Below are 15,218 nucleotides of genomic sequence, written 5' to 3' on the forward strand. Positions count from 1 at the left end.
GCAAGAAACCCGACCTGGACCTGAATCGTTTTTGAGAAGCCCATTTACGCCCGAAAGTTTCATTGTATAAAATGAAATACATTGAAACCTCGGGAAAGACCACGACAACAAACACAATGGACAATAACAGACATGGTCTTGGACAAGACGTTGTTTTTGACAATAGGTCAGGTGCAGCAACTACTTAGCCAGTTACATTTATTTTTATAAAAATGCTGACACAGAGTGTAAAGTCAGGCTCGAATCAAGCCGATTGCTCGAACCCGCGGCCCGACTGACAACTCTGGTTCGACCGATTACAAACCCAAAATCGTGCATACCCAGTAAAAACGTAAAAAATAAGGGGGCATAGTTTCATGCCTGGAAGCAGCGCTTAGTCTAGAACGCCGAGTTATACAGCAATCACGTTCATGTTTCATAATCACGACTGGCTCGACTCTATACTGATTCAAACGTTGTCACTGAGTCATGCAAAATCAATTTGCGGTCTACACAGGTGATGTCGTACGGGAAGTGACGTAGATGGGCTTTAATTGCAATCACGTGATGCAGAGATTAACAAAGTACGTCACTTGAATATAGAGCAGTATTGTAATTATCACACAACAGTAAACTGCTTAAACTAATATTGTTTGCTTAGTTACACAAGTACAGAAATTAGAGATAGCTTACTTTTTTCATTCAATCATTTTTCATTCAAAGCGTTTTTGATAAAAATGTTGTCAACATTAGTGAAGTAAAGTATTGTTGACAATAAGTTTGTCACAACGTTGGATTTGCAAAATAAATGCGTTTTATACTATACTTTAGGCTAAATGTTAATATTATTTAACGGCTTAATTGTAAGAAATGCGAAGTATATTTTGTAGTTGGAAATATGTAAGTTTTGCATTTGTCCACGAAATTAGTTGGTTCAACCAAATGTTGAATTACAAAATGTTTGTCTACTTCAAGCATCGCGAATTGTTGAAGACTTGTCCGAAACTTTTTCGTTTCACGGTAGAGGACTCCCCACTAAACCGTTTCCGGATTGAAACCAAAACAGTTTTGTTAAATGTGTTTCCATTCAATGTGCGTGACGCTTTGTCTGTTGGTATAATTTCTCTACAATGTATAGCAACATCAACCATTTAAAGTGGAATTTAAAGTGACCATCTCCAAACAGATGTGTTGAATCTTAAACCCTTACAAACCATCCGTTTGTTTCACCGCTGAGTCGTACATTTCTCCTGGAGATCTTCAACCAATCCGAAGAGTTTCATTTGTTAAACTTAACTTTTAGGTTCCCATTACAACCTCACGCGTGAAATTAAACGTCCTTTCCCTTTACCTGTGTGTATTTGGATATTGGATGAAGAACCTGTGCTGGAAGTCAAAACATGTTCAGATGTGTTATATCCTTGTTCTTGCCCCTCCTGTGCATAAGTTAATTTCTACAAACAAAATGGTACTAATGTATGTATGTATTTGATGCCACCGATCTCAATGCTATACAGTTTTGCTTATATCTCCTAAATTAGTTTATGATTGAAGAATTTCCTTGTTGACATTTTGTGCAAACTTCCGTTGTCGCTGTGACGTCATTGCAGCAAGTTTCAGGAAGTGACGTCATTGTTTGGAATAGAGCGAGTCAAACCCTATTGTTTTGTGGCAGCCTTGGAAGTCGCCCGCTCAGAGTTTACAAAAATACCTCATAGAGCACAATGCTTCAGGTTATTGTCGGTCGAATGGTACAATGGCAACTTGACTTATCATCTGAAGAAGTATTGATATATCTTGTGGTAAATACTAAGTTATGCTTTGTGAATTCTGCGTTTCAGGACTACCTTGAATGCATTGTTTTACATCAACAGATCAGCGTTTGATGTACCATCCCGTTTAGATAATTATTAATGTTTACTTAGTTAGATAGCAAATCAATATTCCGTATTTTGCGTATTTTGTGACGTGCTGTCCTATTATTGTAAGCTTCGCTTAAAATTATATTACAGGTTGTAGTTGCTCTGCACCTGTTCGCCATACTTTGCACACATGCAGGTGACTTACACCTCGCTTCTGCGCACTTTTTTATCTATCGTTTATGTGCGACGCTTGTTTCGCACCTTTTTATCGTTCCTTGACGTGACTGAAGTGTATGCAAACTGGTGCAATCACAGATGATAGCATGAGCATTTGCCAAAACGTTTGATATATAAAGCCGCTTGTCACGTCTATTTGGGCCGTTATTTTCAATAATAAACTTATGAACAGACCCGTATACAGTGTTCCAAAGATTGTCGCAAATTTAAAACAAAATAAAGATGAAAAGAGCAAAGGGATTTGTTATAGGCGAATTTTAGACAGAGTGACTTTCATCTGCTGTGAGTGCAAGTGAAACCAGTCAACTGAACCAGTTGCTTTGTCTCACAAAAGCGAATCGGTTAATATGAAACAACAACACTGCTAATAGCTAACGAATCAAAGTGATTAGTCACGGTAGGAAAAACATGTAAAAGGTAAACTCCTTACTTCTACTCCACCGCATACACTCGGATTACGATTTCTACTATTATGGATGCCGCAGTTTATGTTTTGTGTACCTAGAAGCTTTGAAGCCCAGCAGATGTAGTTTGCAGACATTCACAGATAAACTTATAACATCCAGTTCCGATGTAAAACGCTTACGATGTCTATGGTCTACACGAGTGGCTGATCGTGTTAACATGTTTCTGAGTCATGTTTACTGACAGGGAGTCATTTCGTGTTTAGGCTGTATGGTTTATGCTTGCTTGTAATGTAAGTTTTTGTTTACCCGCTAAGGAATCATTTGGACGCATTGCCAAATTCAAGTTTAAGTCGTTCTATTTTCTTAGATGTTAACAGTGATTAAGCTTATCTAGATTTGAGCAAAACATCATAAACTAGAACTTGAGTAAAAGAAATTGTGCTAAGACGGATAGAATACAGAAATTCAGCTGTTTTGTAGTCAATTTTAAAACTAGCACTTGGAGTATAGGTAGGTTAATGAGAATAATGTTTGCCGGCAGGTGTTTGAAACAAAGGAGCTACAAAATATAACTTGTTTTTCTTGTTAAAAGTTTTTGTGTATAGCCTGGCAGCTACCAAGTAAGACTTGTTTTGTTTTAGTACGCCATAGTCACTCGGTTTATGTTTGTTTTCAAAAGCTTTTCCGTGGCCATGAAACTGAATCAGATATTTTGGTGCGTTTTGCTAAGCACCGTTTTGTTTGTAGCTTTTTACAGTTATCCCGAAAATTCATCACACAAAGGTAAATCTTGCCTGGTTTGTGAGTAAAATAAATTTAAATCGGTTTATTTGCTGTAAATGAATATTTAACGTAAAGTAGTTTTAGTAAAAAGACTTACCTAAAACTTACTGATTCGTTCGATTGGTATTGACTTTATTTCATGAAAGAAAAGTAAACCGTCAAAGCCAAGAATTATCAGCCTGGTAAATAATCTAACGGTATTGCATAGTTTATTACGTTTTCGCTTTTAAAAACATTTGTTTATGTGATTTCATAGTTACAAGTTCATCTCGGGTTTCCAGTACCCAGAAAGTGTCTCGAAACCTAACAAAATCTAAAAAGTTATTCGGAACGGAACTGAGCCGTCTTTATCCGGTTCCAACTAGGGTATTGCACAATGGAAGGCTTCTGTACAATCGGGTACCAAAGTGTGGAAGTTCGGTTCTGGCGTGGACTCTAAAGCGTCTCAGCAAAACACAAAAGTTCAAGTGCATGTTTCAAGTTGAACGTGACTTGCCGACGAAACTTACTTTACCTGAACAGGTAGATGCGGTTAAACAGATAACTGTGTTTTTGTTTTCTTGCTACTTTTCTGTTTAACATGGGAAGGTTTTTTGTGATCAAATGGAACTCTATAAACTGTTGGAGTAAAAGTGGCTTGTGTAGCATTTATCAAACAATCTGAAAAATACATCACGATAATCTTTGATTTCATCATGACAACTTAATACGTCATGACAAATCTTTGTATTAACCTGAGATAGTCTTGAGTAACATTTAAACAAACTTTACCTTTATTGGCTATACAATGTAATAATTAAATGAATTACAATTACAGCGAAACCCCAATATGTTAATATCTGTAAACAACTGCACAGCTGTGTGTGTTATTAAGTTTGTTGGCGCCCGATAGATTTCTTGTATGTCTTAGTTTGTGAGCGCCGGCCCCGGATAGACTCCTTCTAGCGCAGGCAAAATATTTTCAACTTTTAACGACTCAACTTTTAAACCGCGTATAACCCCAGCCAGTGCAGCTCACTTGGCACAACGCCAGTCTCAAATATGCTTCTATAGTGAGTTAAAATTGTTTTAAAGCATCGTAGGAATGCCTAACTGCAGATCAAGTGTATTATGATAAGTTTAATACGCTGACACTGCTTGAGAATGGGATTTTTCCATAAAAACAGACATGGCAATATTGAGAGTTTAAGTGACATTTATGTATCGTTGGCTTGTTTGCTTATCCTGTCTACACTCTTGTCTAAAGATGGAATATTTTCACAGGCCAACTTTACCCAAACGTTTAACCTTCTTCCGGAGTTCACTGTGTATATACGTCATCTGAATTTCTTGGACTTTGAAAGGCAAGTGGGAGTGCAAAAAATACAGGATGTTAAATTTTATCTGAAATCGGAAGTTTGTTGTAACTGTTTGCATGCGGTCGATTTAGCACGGTAAAGAAACTGCAGTGTTGTTACCAACAACGCAAAAAGATAACAGAATCTTTGGTTTAAACCAGTGGTTCCCAACCTTTCGTGGACCATGGCCCCCTTAAAGTAACTTTTTTGCCTCGTGGCCACCTTCAAGTTACCTTGTAGGACCTGTGCCCCCCTTGAAATGTAGATAGCAATCTCGCGTTGGAATGCGGTATTAATTTTGGCCTTAAATAGGTCTAATACAGTAAATGAGCGTGATAAACCTCACTATAAACAAATAGTATGTGAAATAGTCGTGAAAACGACTTTTAGTGAGTGTTTCTTGTAAATCTACGCCCGTGGCCCCCCGGAACATAGCTTGTGGCCCTCTTGGGGGGCCATGGGCCCTGGTTGGGAACCACTGGTTTAAACAAACATCTGTTTTTTAAAAAATATATAATTTCAACAAAATAATAATACCCGTTTGTCTATTTCGTCTAGATTGTATCACATATGTATTCACGTAATATACTAGTTCGCACTGATTCGTTTCTAAAATCGTTTTTAATATGGGTAATTGCTCAATGTTTTGTGGCACAAAAATATTTTACTTTCGGTTGGAAAACCTAATATTAAAAGGTTTGTGTTTGGTAAAAAGTTTTAGATAACAAATATTTTGTGCATCGCAATTATTCATTGTACAAAAAAATATGCAAAATTATTTATGCTCGTATATTTAAACAATATACACTTTTAAGACTTGTGTAGAATTCAAGCATTGCTGCTAATTCTACCTTTCAGTCTCTCGACTGGCACAATAATTTCGGTCAGTTTCACATGCACTTTATTGAAATGAAGAGTGATTTAAAACGATTTTCGACCACCTAAACCAAATAGAATAAAGAATGTCATAACTACAAAACAGTCGAAACAATCTTACTTACAGTATATACAAGTATGCACCATAACACAACTTAATACACTCACAATTAACTCAGATTCCACTGTAACATTAACTTGACTGCACGTGTAGAAACAAAGTAAACTGTTAAAGTACGACACATACAAGGTTGCCAGTTGTGACGTAACAATGCACGTATGGTACAATGGTTGAAACGGCGGGAAAGGTTTTTGTTGTAGGGGAGCGTTACTGTCCGTTACAACTTGTTTTTAAACCTCAATACTGTTTGCAGTTTTAACTCAAGCAATCCGATCTACATAAACATCATACGCGACCCAGTGGAGAGAGCGGTTACCACGTACTACTACAGAAGATTCGGTTTCGCAAAGCAAAGCGGAATTAATCAATGGCAGAAACAGTCTTTGAGCGACGAACTATTGCACATGGTAAATGTAACAAAGGCAGCTAGTTCTACATTTATTACTATCCTGCTTTTTGTTTTGGTTGGACATTTAATGAACTTTTAAAAAACTGTTCCTTTATTATTGGTAGCCTGGGTAATAAATCCAATTTGACGCTTTAATTGACATAAGATTGTAGCTTTTTACTGTATTGTTTAAGTACTAAATGCCTATGGTCAAAATAGAGTCATCAACCACCTCGGATGTTAATTGTGGTTGAGTTAATTGTTGGTTTCTATTATGCAAGCGGGCAAAAAATAACATAAAGTGATCATATACTTTTGCAGAGTCTTGAAGACTGTGTCAATAAAAAAGTGATCAAAAATTGCCTGCCTGAGGACAGAACGATGTTGGCTTATTTTTGTGGTCACGAACTGCAATGCAGGTGAACAAAACAACTGTCAGATTAATATATTGTCTTTTGCTAAAATATACTCAACTTAAATATACTGAAAACAACGTGTGATGATCTTGATTGGAACAAAACCAATTAGGGAGTGGAATGCACATTTCGTCCGTTTATTTCTTCCAGGCTCTGCACCTTTTTGAATGCATTTTATTCGTCCCAATTATTTGGTTGTACGTTTTTTTCCTATTTAAATTTTTTGCCAAATCTATACAGCAATTTAAACTGCTTCGGTAACCTCGGGCCTCAAGGTATATTACTTCTTTTTGAATTTGTTTTCAGGCGTTTAGGCCCGTATGCTCTTCAAAAAGCCAAACTAAATGTAATGAAGCATTTTCATGTGGTCGGTTTACTAGAAGACATGAAGAATACACTTAAAGTGTTTGAAGCTTTGTTACCACGGTAATATACGATGTCTATATCTTTATAATAAAAACTAAATCTGCTTGTATATACTTACAACCAGTGGTGGGATTCAATTTTTTGTCAAACGGTTCTATCACAAAAGTCATATTTTTCAGCCAAAATCCATTGACAGTAACCAGTAATGTTAACCGGTTTGCTGATCTCATAAAATTTCATGACACGGTTCTATAGAACCGGTGCCAACCGGCTCAATCCCACCACTGCTTACAACCTATTTAAATTCGGTCAAATATACGATGCAGATTGACCAAAAACGTATCAGAACAAATTCCAAAGATAACTTGCATGTTAAAATTTTTTGTACATGTACTAAAATTATATAATTTCAAAGGTATTTCCAAGGTGTCCAGGATGTCTACTTGACTTCACCAGGTAAAAAAATTACTGATTTTTTTAAAAACGGTATTTTATGCCTTATCGATGTAAAGTGACAGTTTTATGTTGTTTTGAACAGTGGTGGGGTTTAATTTTTTTGTCAGCCGTCCACAAAAGTCTTATTTTTCAGCCGGTTATGTTACAAAAAGTCCATTGACTGTAACCAGTAACGCTAATTAACCGGTTCGCTGATCTCATAAAATTTTGTCAGACGGTTCTATATAGAACCCACTACTGGTTTTGTACCATACTAACAGCAAATTACTGCAAACTCGTCACTTTTTGCCACAGGAAGCTGTAACAGTTACATTACAAGCGGAACAGCATCGCCCTATATTAGTAGACATTTTTCTGATTCCAGATATTAACGGTACGAAGACTCACTCACGAGTCGACCCGCCCGAGTACATCAAAACTCGAATCCGCGAGTACTTGCAGCCCGAGGTCGAGTTTTACGAGTTTGTGAGGCAGAGATTTTACCAACAACTGGAGAAGTTGACTCGGCTTAAACTTGTACAATAACCTCGTTCGATTTTTTTCTGTGGAATACAATTTTTGTTTCTTTTCTGTTGACAAGATTTCAAACTTTGGCTGAACAGCGATTAGAATACTTTAGACCTAAGCATATTTTTTTACCAATTCGCACGTTGTTTTGGGCAAGCCTTAACATAACATCAGCTGTATTTAAATTGTGTGTTCACAAGGAAACAACGCTTTGTTTCTTCTAAATCTGATGGCAAGTGATGGCTTTATTTAAAACTGTTTTGTCAGGGCCTACCTAAAATATATTTTAAGTTCTAACTATTTAGCTAATCAAATTCGCGTTAAAGGTTTTCACAAAACGTTGGACACAAAATGGCGCTCATGAGACTCTATCGCATAGCAATAGTTCGGACAGTGACTCTCAACCTTTTAAAGGACCGTGCCCCCTAAAAGTACAATTTGGGCCTCATTTCCCCCTTGAAATAACAAATTAAGATAAAAAAAAGTGGAAATGGCAAACTCGTGTTAAAATTCAGTATTAATTTTGGCTTTAAACAAGTGGAATAAAGTACACAACAAACTGTAAATATGCAAAAAAGAATGGCCGTTTTTTAGTTTTCTTTTGGCACAGTGACATTGTGATGATATCATGTCATAAATAACTTTTAATGCAAGTTTGAGGCAATTTCAGTATTATCTGAAAATGGTAGCGATTCAAAAATGACAGTTTAATCAACATTTATTATGCATACCAGTACGGTGGCACGGTACGCTTTTGGTACAATGGTACGCTCTGGTGAAGGAGCGTATACCAATGTACCGTACCCGTACCTCTGTTTTCTTTGCGTACCGTACCTACGTACCGTACTTTTGGATAATTTTTGCTACGTACGGTATTGTACTGTACTGCCATCCTTGGTTGTGATATCGAACAAGGGTTGTCAACAGACCCAAAATTGGAGTCGGAAGCCCCGGGCGGTTCGTTTAAAAAGGCCGGACAGTTTGGTTGACTATGCAAGTAAGCCTACAAAACGTACAGAATATATAATATACTGCACAATACAAAAAAGACGGCTTACATAATGCTTGTTGGGGATATTAGATAAAGCCCAGAAACTAGCTGCTTATACAAACGACTTGTTTCTAAACACAGACCCACAACATGAAGTCAGGCCCGAATTAAGCCCGTTTGTTTTTAAAAACCTTAACCCGACCCCGGCCCGACTTACAACTCTGTCAAACAGATTTGGTGAAGCATGACTTCAGCCTGTTGCCCCAACAAACAAGAGTGCCTATGGTGAATGCACAAGCCTGTACGACCATTGTCCTAAAACGAGCTGCGCTGTTAAGACTTTAAATTAGTCAAAACAGTTGGTACTGTCTGCGGAAAGCTACTAACACCATAACTCACGCGTTCACCACATTAAGCAAAATTTTGCTAGGAGCTGAATTATACATTTTGCAGCAACAGTGTGATAAATAGGTGTTAGTACTCGCCACCAATCGAAAATTAGTTATACGTAGAGTTAAGGTGAATTATATTGTAAATACATTTTCCACTGTCTGCAAATTCTGCATTTCTCTTGTTATAACAGTATTACAGCGTATGTTGTTCTGCCCTTTACAAAACCCCTTTTGCGTGGCCGAATAATTTAACACAGCAATTCTCAACCTTATCTAGCGCGCGGTCGCCTAAGAAATAAAACTTTGGAATTCATTTAGTCCTGTGCTAAAATTGTGCAAACTACATTATTTAGGCCCTGGACATTTATTGCTACTTTACTACAGTACAAACAGCACTAAGTTTAAAAAAGCTAAAAAAGACAGATCTACATTTTTCTACACCCCATAAAACGTAAACGTAACATAAAATACAGGCAAATAGCGTCAAGCAAAATTGATGCGAAAATGTTTTGTTACATAATGGAAAGCCATGCGATAAAATAAACAATATACTAAACTACTTACAAACTTTTTTATGCGATGATACAATACGAAGTTTATTTAATATTATTTGTAAACAATCCTCTAACGGGGCGCATATATTTGTCGAATAACGATATTTTTTTTATTTTTTTTTATTTGTTTTCACTGGGTTTGAACCCAGGACTCTCCCGGGGACGAATTCCCATCAGGGTTTTATATGTCTGTATATGGGTCAGGCGCGCCAGACCGTTCGGTCAAGTTCCTGCCCGAATATGTCTGTATATGGGTCAGGCGCGCCAGACGGTTCGGCCAAGTTCCTGCCCGAATATGTCTGTATATGGGTCAGGCGCGCCAGACCGTTCGGCCAAGTTCCTGCCCGAATATGTCTGTATATGGGTCAGGCGCGCCAGACCGTTCGGCCAAGTTCCTGCCCGAATAACGATATTTGGTAAACGTTATATGAAACGGAATTGTACTGCGACGCCCAAGGGCAATTTAAAAAGACGAACAAAGGCTTCGCTATGCACAGTCGGGGAACACCAAGCTACTATCCGAACGCAAAGTATTTACCAAGCCCTTATTCTTACACTATTTTTGTTACGCTTAATGGCACATGACACAACATTTAGGTTCGTGTGTATAATAGCTTTGAAAGTCAGTAAAAGTATTTTCAACAGTCTGTATGTATATGTACATCAGCAGTTTTGTCTCTCGTTCACGATATGACGCAAAGCTTGTCTGCCTGAAAAACAATGTAATAGTGTGAAGTACAAGTTGGCTAATGGGGGGAATTTCTGCATTCTTTCGGATGTCAGCGTAAGCATATCCTACTAATACAATGCTTCTACATTGCAATTTACTAGTTTTAGTTTTTATTTCACCATTTTTTAAACTAATTAAACCGGTACCCGGAAATAATTTATTTGATTGACAAACTTGTTGTATAAAGTCGTCACTTCCAAGTGTTTATGAATATATATCTGAAGCAACGTTTACCTTTTTTTTCTGCCTCCTTTCCAACTCACTAATCTGTTTTTTCAGATCTTCGATCTGCTTCTTGTTCTAAAGAGATAACGGTATCTTGTTAAGAAAGTGCGACCATCCAGTGAGAAATATAGAGGCCCATAAAGACTTTTGCTAATTTTCGTTTTGCTTAAAAGATTTAGATTTGTGTGTTAGAGTTTTATAATTAGATAACGTCAAAAATATACATACCTGTAAATTTGTTTTCTGAATAAAATTTTCGGCATTTTCCAACCGTTTTCTTTCGTTTTCAAGATTTTCTTCTGTTTTTTGGAGATCTTCTTTTTGTTTCTCAAACTTTTGTTGAGCAGCTTCGGTCTCTTCATTTAATTTCTTCTGTCGTTCAGCGTATAGTTTGTTTTCCCGCTCTGTCAACAGTCTATGATCCTCTGCCTGTTTGACTTTCATGTCTTTTAGTTTTTCCATCTCAAGTTTATGCTTTTTGTCTTGTTCTTCTCCCTCTTTTTTGCGGTTTTTTTCGGCAAGATGGAATTGTTCTTCAATCTCGTTTAATTGTTTTTCTGTATTCTGTTTAGCTAGGCGTTGCTCTCGCCGAATTTTGTCCATTTGATGTTCTTGTTCCCGTACAGTCGCTCTTATCTCTTCTTCCCTCATTCGTGCCTGGGTGATGTCCAATTTTCTCTGCTGTTCGTGTTTACGTAATTCAAGTTTTAACTGAAATAGTTTTTGTATGTCATCATAATTTTTGTTGATCTGAGCTTGAAGTTCCTCTTTTTTTGCCTCGATAACCGTTTTACTTCCAATCTTTTTAACCTTGTCATAGTTGCGAGTAGCTTCTTCCAAGTACTTTGTGTGCTGTTTCTGCAGTTGCTTGATTGAACCACTGTGTTCGCTCCACTAAACAATCAAAACAAATCATTAAACACTTCGGAATTAGATAAAAATGTGACTTACAGATTGCATATTTTTGACATACTCCTCTGCTACTTTTGCGGATAAGCGCGACAACTGGAAATCGGCGAAATTCTGTAACAAGCAAATTACAATAAATGATTTGCCAACAAGTAAAAAGTATTGTTACATATGCAGCGTTTCACTGCTGTGAAGTTTGTCACTCGTCGTTGTATCGAAAAATTTTTTTTGTGCAACTTTTTCCCCATAGTAGTTTTTTATTAACTGTTTCTATTTAACCTCAAAAATCAATTCTAAAAATCTAAATAGTAAAATGTAGCTGACTACCACTATGGACATAATTGCAAATACATCCAACAATTTAAAAGGGAAACTAAAGTTTAAAACATACGTTAAAGAATGTTTCGCAGCCCCATGCAACATAAGATAATGGCAAAGATAAAAAGAGTATTAAAAATCAATGGCTGGAACATAGTGTTTTGATTATGATATGACCTAAGTTTTTTTTACTGGTAAACCCACAACGATGTGCGAAAAAAATAAAAGCTATGTCGGACCTAATCGTCGGCAACTGAAAGTTGCAAACGTCACACTTACGTTGCTGAGTGACACTGGATTTGGCATTTCGTTGCCCAGCAACATTTTGCAGGAATGTACGATGATTTCCTTTAACTCTTTTCCTGTTGTTTCACTTCCAGATAGGTTAAGCGGTTTCACGGTGCCAGCCAAATGTTTGAACAGTTCGAGGCTGTATTCGAGAAACTCCTTACCTATGTCTAGAATGTAAAAAAGTTTAAGTTAGGATTTCGCAACAAATGGTCGATGAATCGATACCAGGTGTGCCGCAGTATAACCGTAACATAATCTTTGAAAAAAATCTAAAATTATGAAAAGGTAATAGGTTACAACAGAGGTTGCACATAGGCATTGGTGATACGCAGTGGTGATGAATGAGCAATAATTCTTATTGTGTCATTCATATAGTGTTTTGTGTTCTCTATTTTTGGTACAAAAGTATCGTTTAAACCAGTGCTTCCCAACCTTTTCCAGCTCGCGGCCCACTTAAAAATTTTTTTTTTTTTTTGGCGGACCACCGTATAATATTGCGAGAAAACCACAATAAAAAAAAACTATCCATTTTGTAGCTACGCAAAGACCAAATAAAGCCAACAAAGAGAGTTCCAGCATCAAGATTTTACAACTAGTACAAATACTGTTGTGACGCGACAATCGCAGTTTGTTTGTGTAACAGAGTTGTTTAACATGAAATCTTATGCGCCATGCGGCTTTCATAGTGAGTAGTATCATATTTTTGAGAAAAATGGTTAAATTCAAAAGTACGTTCACACAAATTGTGTAACTGTTTTTAACCTCTATATTGGTATGGCAGTAGTTTAAAAAGCTTTGCGGCCCACCAGAAAGAACGTCGCGGACCACCAATGAGCCGCGGACCACCGGTTGGGAAGCGCTGGTTTAAACTGTGTCGCCGAACACATTTTCATTAACGTGTCGGGTGGGTAACAAAATGTGGCAAAACAGTGCATTGTTGAACTTGGGGCCTTTCGTACAATTTTAATTTGTTTAGAACAGTATGAGCCAGAAAATAAAGCTACAGTAGTTGTTTTCTTTCAACGCCGCTTATTAATGATAGATTTTGTCTTACCATCAATTACTACTGATTCTGCATTCAAACTCCGTAATGCAACAGCGTCACTAGGACGGGGCAAAGCACATGCTGTCACTTGTTCAAACACCCGTTTAAGATTTGAGATACTTTGGTTGACTTCACTGGCGTTTTCTGCAGATTCGTTGAACATTCCATCCAAATAATGTTTTCCTCCTTCTAATCCATATCCCGTATCCACAAATGAAAAATCACGCAGAAGAAAAAGTAGATTCTAAGATAAAATAGATTTGTTTGCTGCTTTTTTTTCAAATTGATAAAAAATTTTGACTTCAATTTTTAAATCAATTAACCCGTAAGTTTCAATGCGATTGGAAGTTTTACCTGAAAAAGTGCATTGCTTCCTTCGTCCTCTGCCCATTTTGCTGTTGAAGTCCAAAACTAAAAAAATTAGGTAAAATTGAAACATATAAGCCTATATGTATCTTACAGCTTTGTCACCTCTAAATGATTGATATCGCATGTTTTGATTTGTTCCTTCAGATTGAAAACCAAGTAAGAACTCATGAGAGTGGCCAGGGCGAATATTTGGGCGCACTCTTTCGGCGACGTATGTTTGTCAAACATTCCCTGAGTGTCCATGAGGTACAACGCGATCTAAAAATTTGTCATTACGATAAGACCAACTTATGGAAACAGTCGTGATTTGGAACATAACATAACACAGTTGTCGAAATTTTGTTTGTGTTTTATGTTGTTTACCGTGAAATAAAATGTATTACAATACTTGTACCTTAGTTCCAGCACTTACCTTTTCAAGACCTCTTTTTATAATAATGGGTGTACTAAGCATCCAAATTCCCTCAGTCATTCTGTTCATTCCAGCTTTCCATTGAAATACTGTCGCCAGTTCTTTATCGTTTTGGCTAACTCGCGGATTGTTGGTCTAAATACAACGCGGAATTTATTTTCACAGTTTTTTCTGTTGAACCTAATTGTTTACGTTTTAACTGTTTGGTACATACAAAACTACCTATCAGCATAATTTAAAGGCTATTTGGGGATTTTTTGAGTCTTGAAAGTTAACAATTCTCTGTCAAAAGGAACCGATCTTGTAAAACAAAACTGGCCTTTTTGTCTCTGTGATAGGCTTTTTGTTTGCATTTTTGTTGTCAAAAATGGGACTGATTGGGTTGGTAACATATAACAACTAGTGTCGCCTAAGATATTTATTGACCCGTCCGGAATTTCGCTCATACTTGATAACCCTAAGTTAGATAATTTTAATCTTACTTTTTTTATCACTTTAATTTTCGATAATTTCAATCTTACCTCGACCAAATGCTTGAAAAGAAGATTAAGCAAGAAAGATTTTCCTTGTCTTTGATCTCCACAAACAGAAATAATCGCCACTGGCAAATTTTCTGCTGGTTTTAAAATTTCGCTTAGAACATTCTGTTTTAACATGAGACGATCTCCAGTCTTTGTCAAAATTTGTCTTCCTTCATATTTAGGTTGTGGTTTTGGCAAAAACTTTGCAATTGAAGTTACGATAGAATCCATACCTGTTTGGCAACTATCGCGCTGAACAATTTTGCAACAGTTAATGATTAGCAACGACTTGCTACTTACAACCTACCCGATTACCTTAGAAACCAGTCCACAAAACTGACAAATAGAGCAACGAAGAACGCATTTTTCAGTGTGATGTTTTTATTGTACTTTGGCGCTATCTAGCGAAATATAATTTTTATAATTATCAGCCACTAGTTAATATAGCTTGGTGTTAGGAATTAAGACTAATAAAGCATATATTCTAACTAGGAATGTATTTTTTAAGCAAAAAGTTCGTTTACAATCTTGTGCGTTCTGTTTACTAATTAATCATAGGCAATGTTACAGCGAGAGAATGCTTGAATGCACTTTTTTTGTTCTGACTTAATTTACTGTAACGTTACAAAGTGCATGTTATGATTGGTGAGTTATATATCTAAAGTCACAAAGGTTATAATGGCATTGTTTGTGAAACCTTAGGAACTTGTTAGGAATCAAAACAGA

At 36.8% G+C, this 15,218-nt stretch overlaps 1 protein-coding gene across 1 annotated transcript; it reads left to right on the plus strand.

The window, feature by feature from the left end:
* The first annotated feature begins 2,863 nt into the window (after positions 1 to 2,863).
* Positions 2,864 to 7,807, plus strand: LOC145214568 (uronyl 2-sulfotransferase-like). The gene is made up of 8 exons (XM_080083121.1): positions 2,864 to 3,268; positions 3,525 to 3,790; positions 4,532 to 4,611; positions 5,856 to 6,009; positions 6,312 to 6,409; positions 6,713 to 6,832; positions 7,188 to 7,228; positions 7,593 to 7,807. The coding sequence occupies exons 1-8, from the start codon at positions 3,148 to 3,150 to the stop codon at positions 7,751 to 7,753; spliced, it is 1,041 nt and encodes a 346-aa protein (XP_079939247.1). The 5' UTR covers positions 2,864 to 3,147; the 3' UTR covers positions 7,754 to 7,807.
* Positions 7,808 to 15,218: the final 7,411 nt, after the last annotated feature.

The sequence above is a fragment of the Phallusia mammillata genome, chromosome 2 (genome assembly GCF_965637545.1).
Source record: "Phallusia mammillata chromosome 2, kaPhaMamm4.hap1.1, whole genome shotgun sequence".
Classification (NCBI taxonomy): domain Eukaryota; kingdom Metazoa; phylum Chordata; class Ascidiacea; order Phlebobranchia; family Ascidiidae; genus Phallusia; species Phallusia mammillata.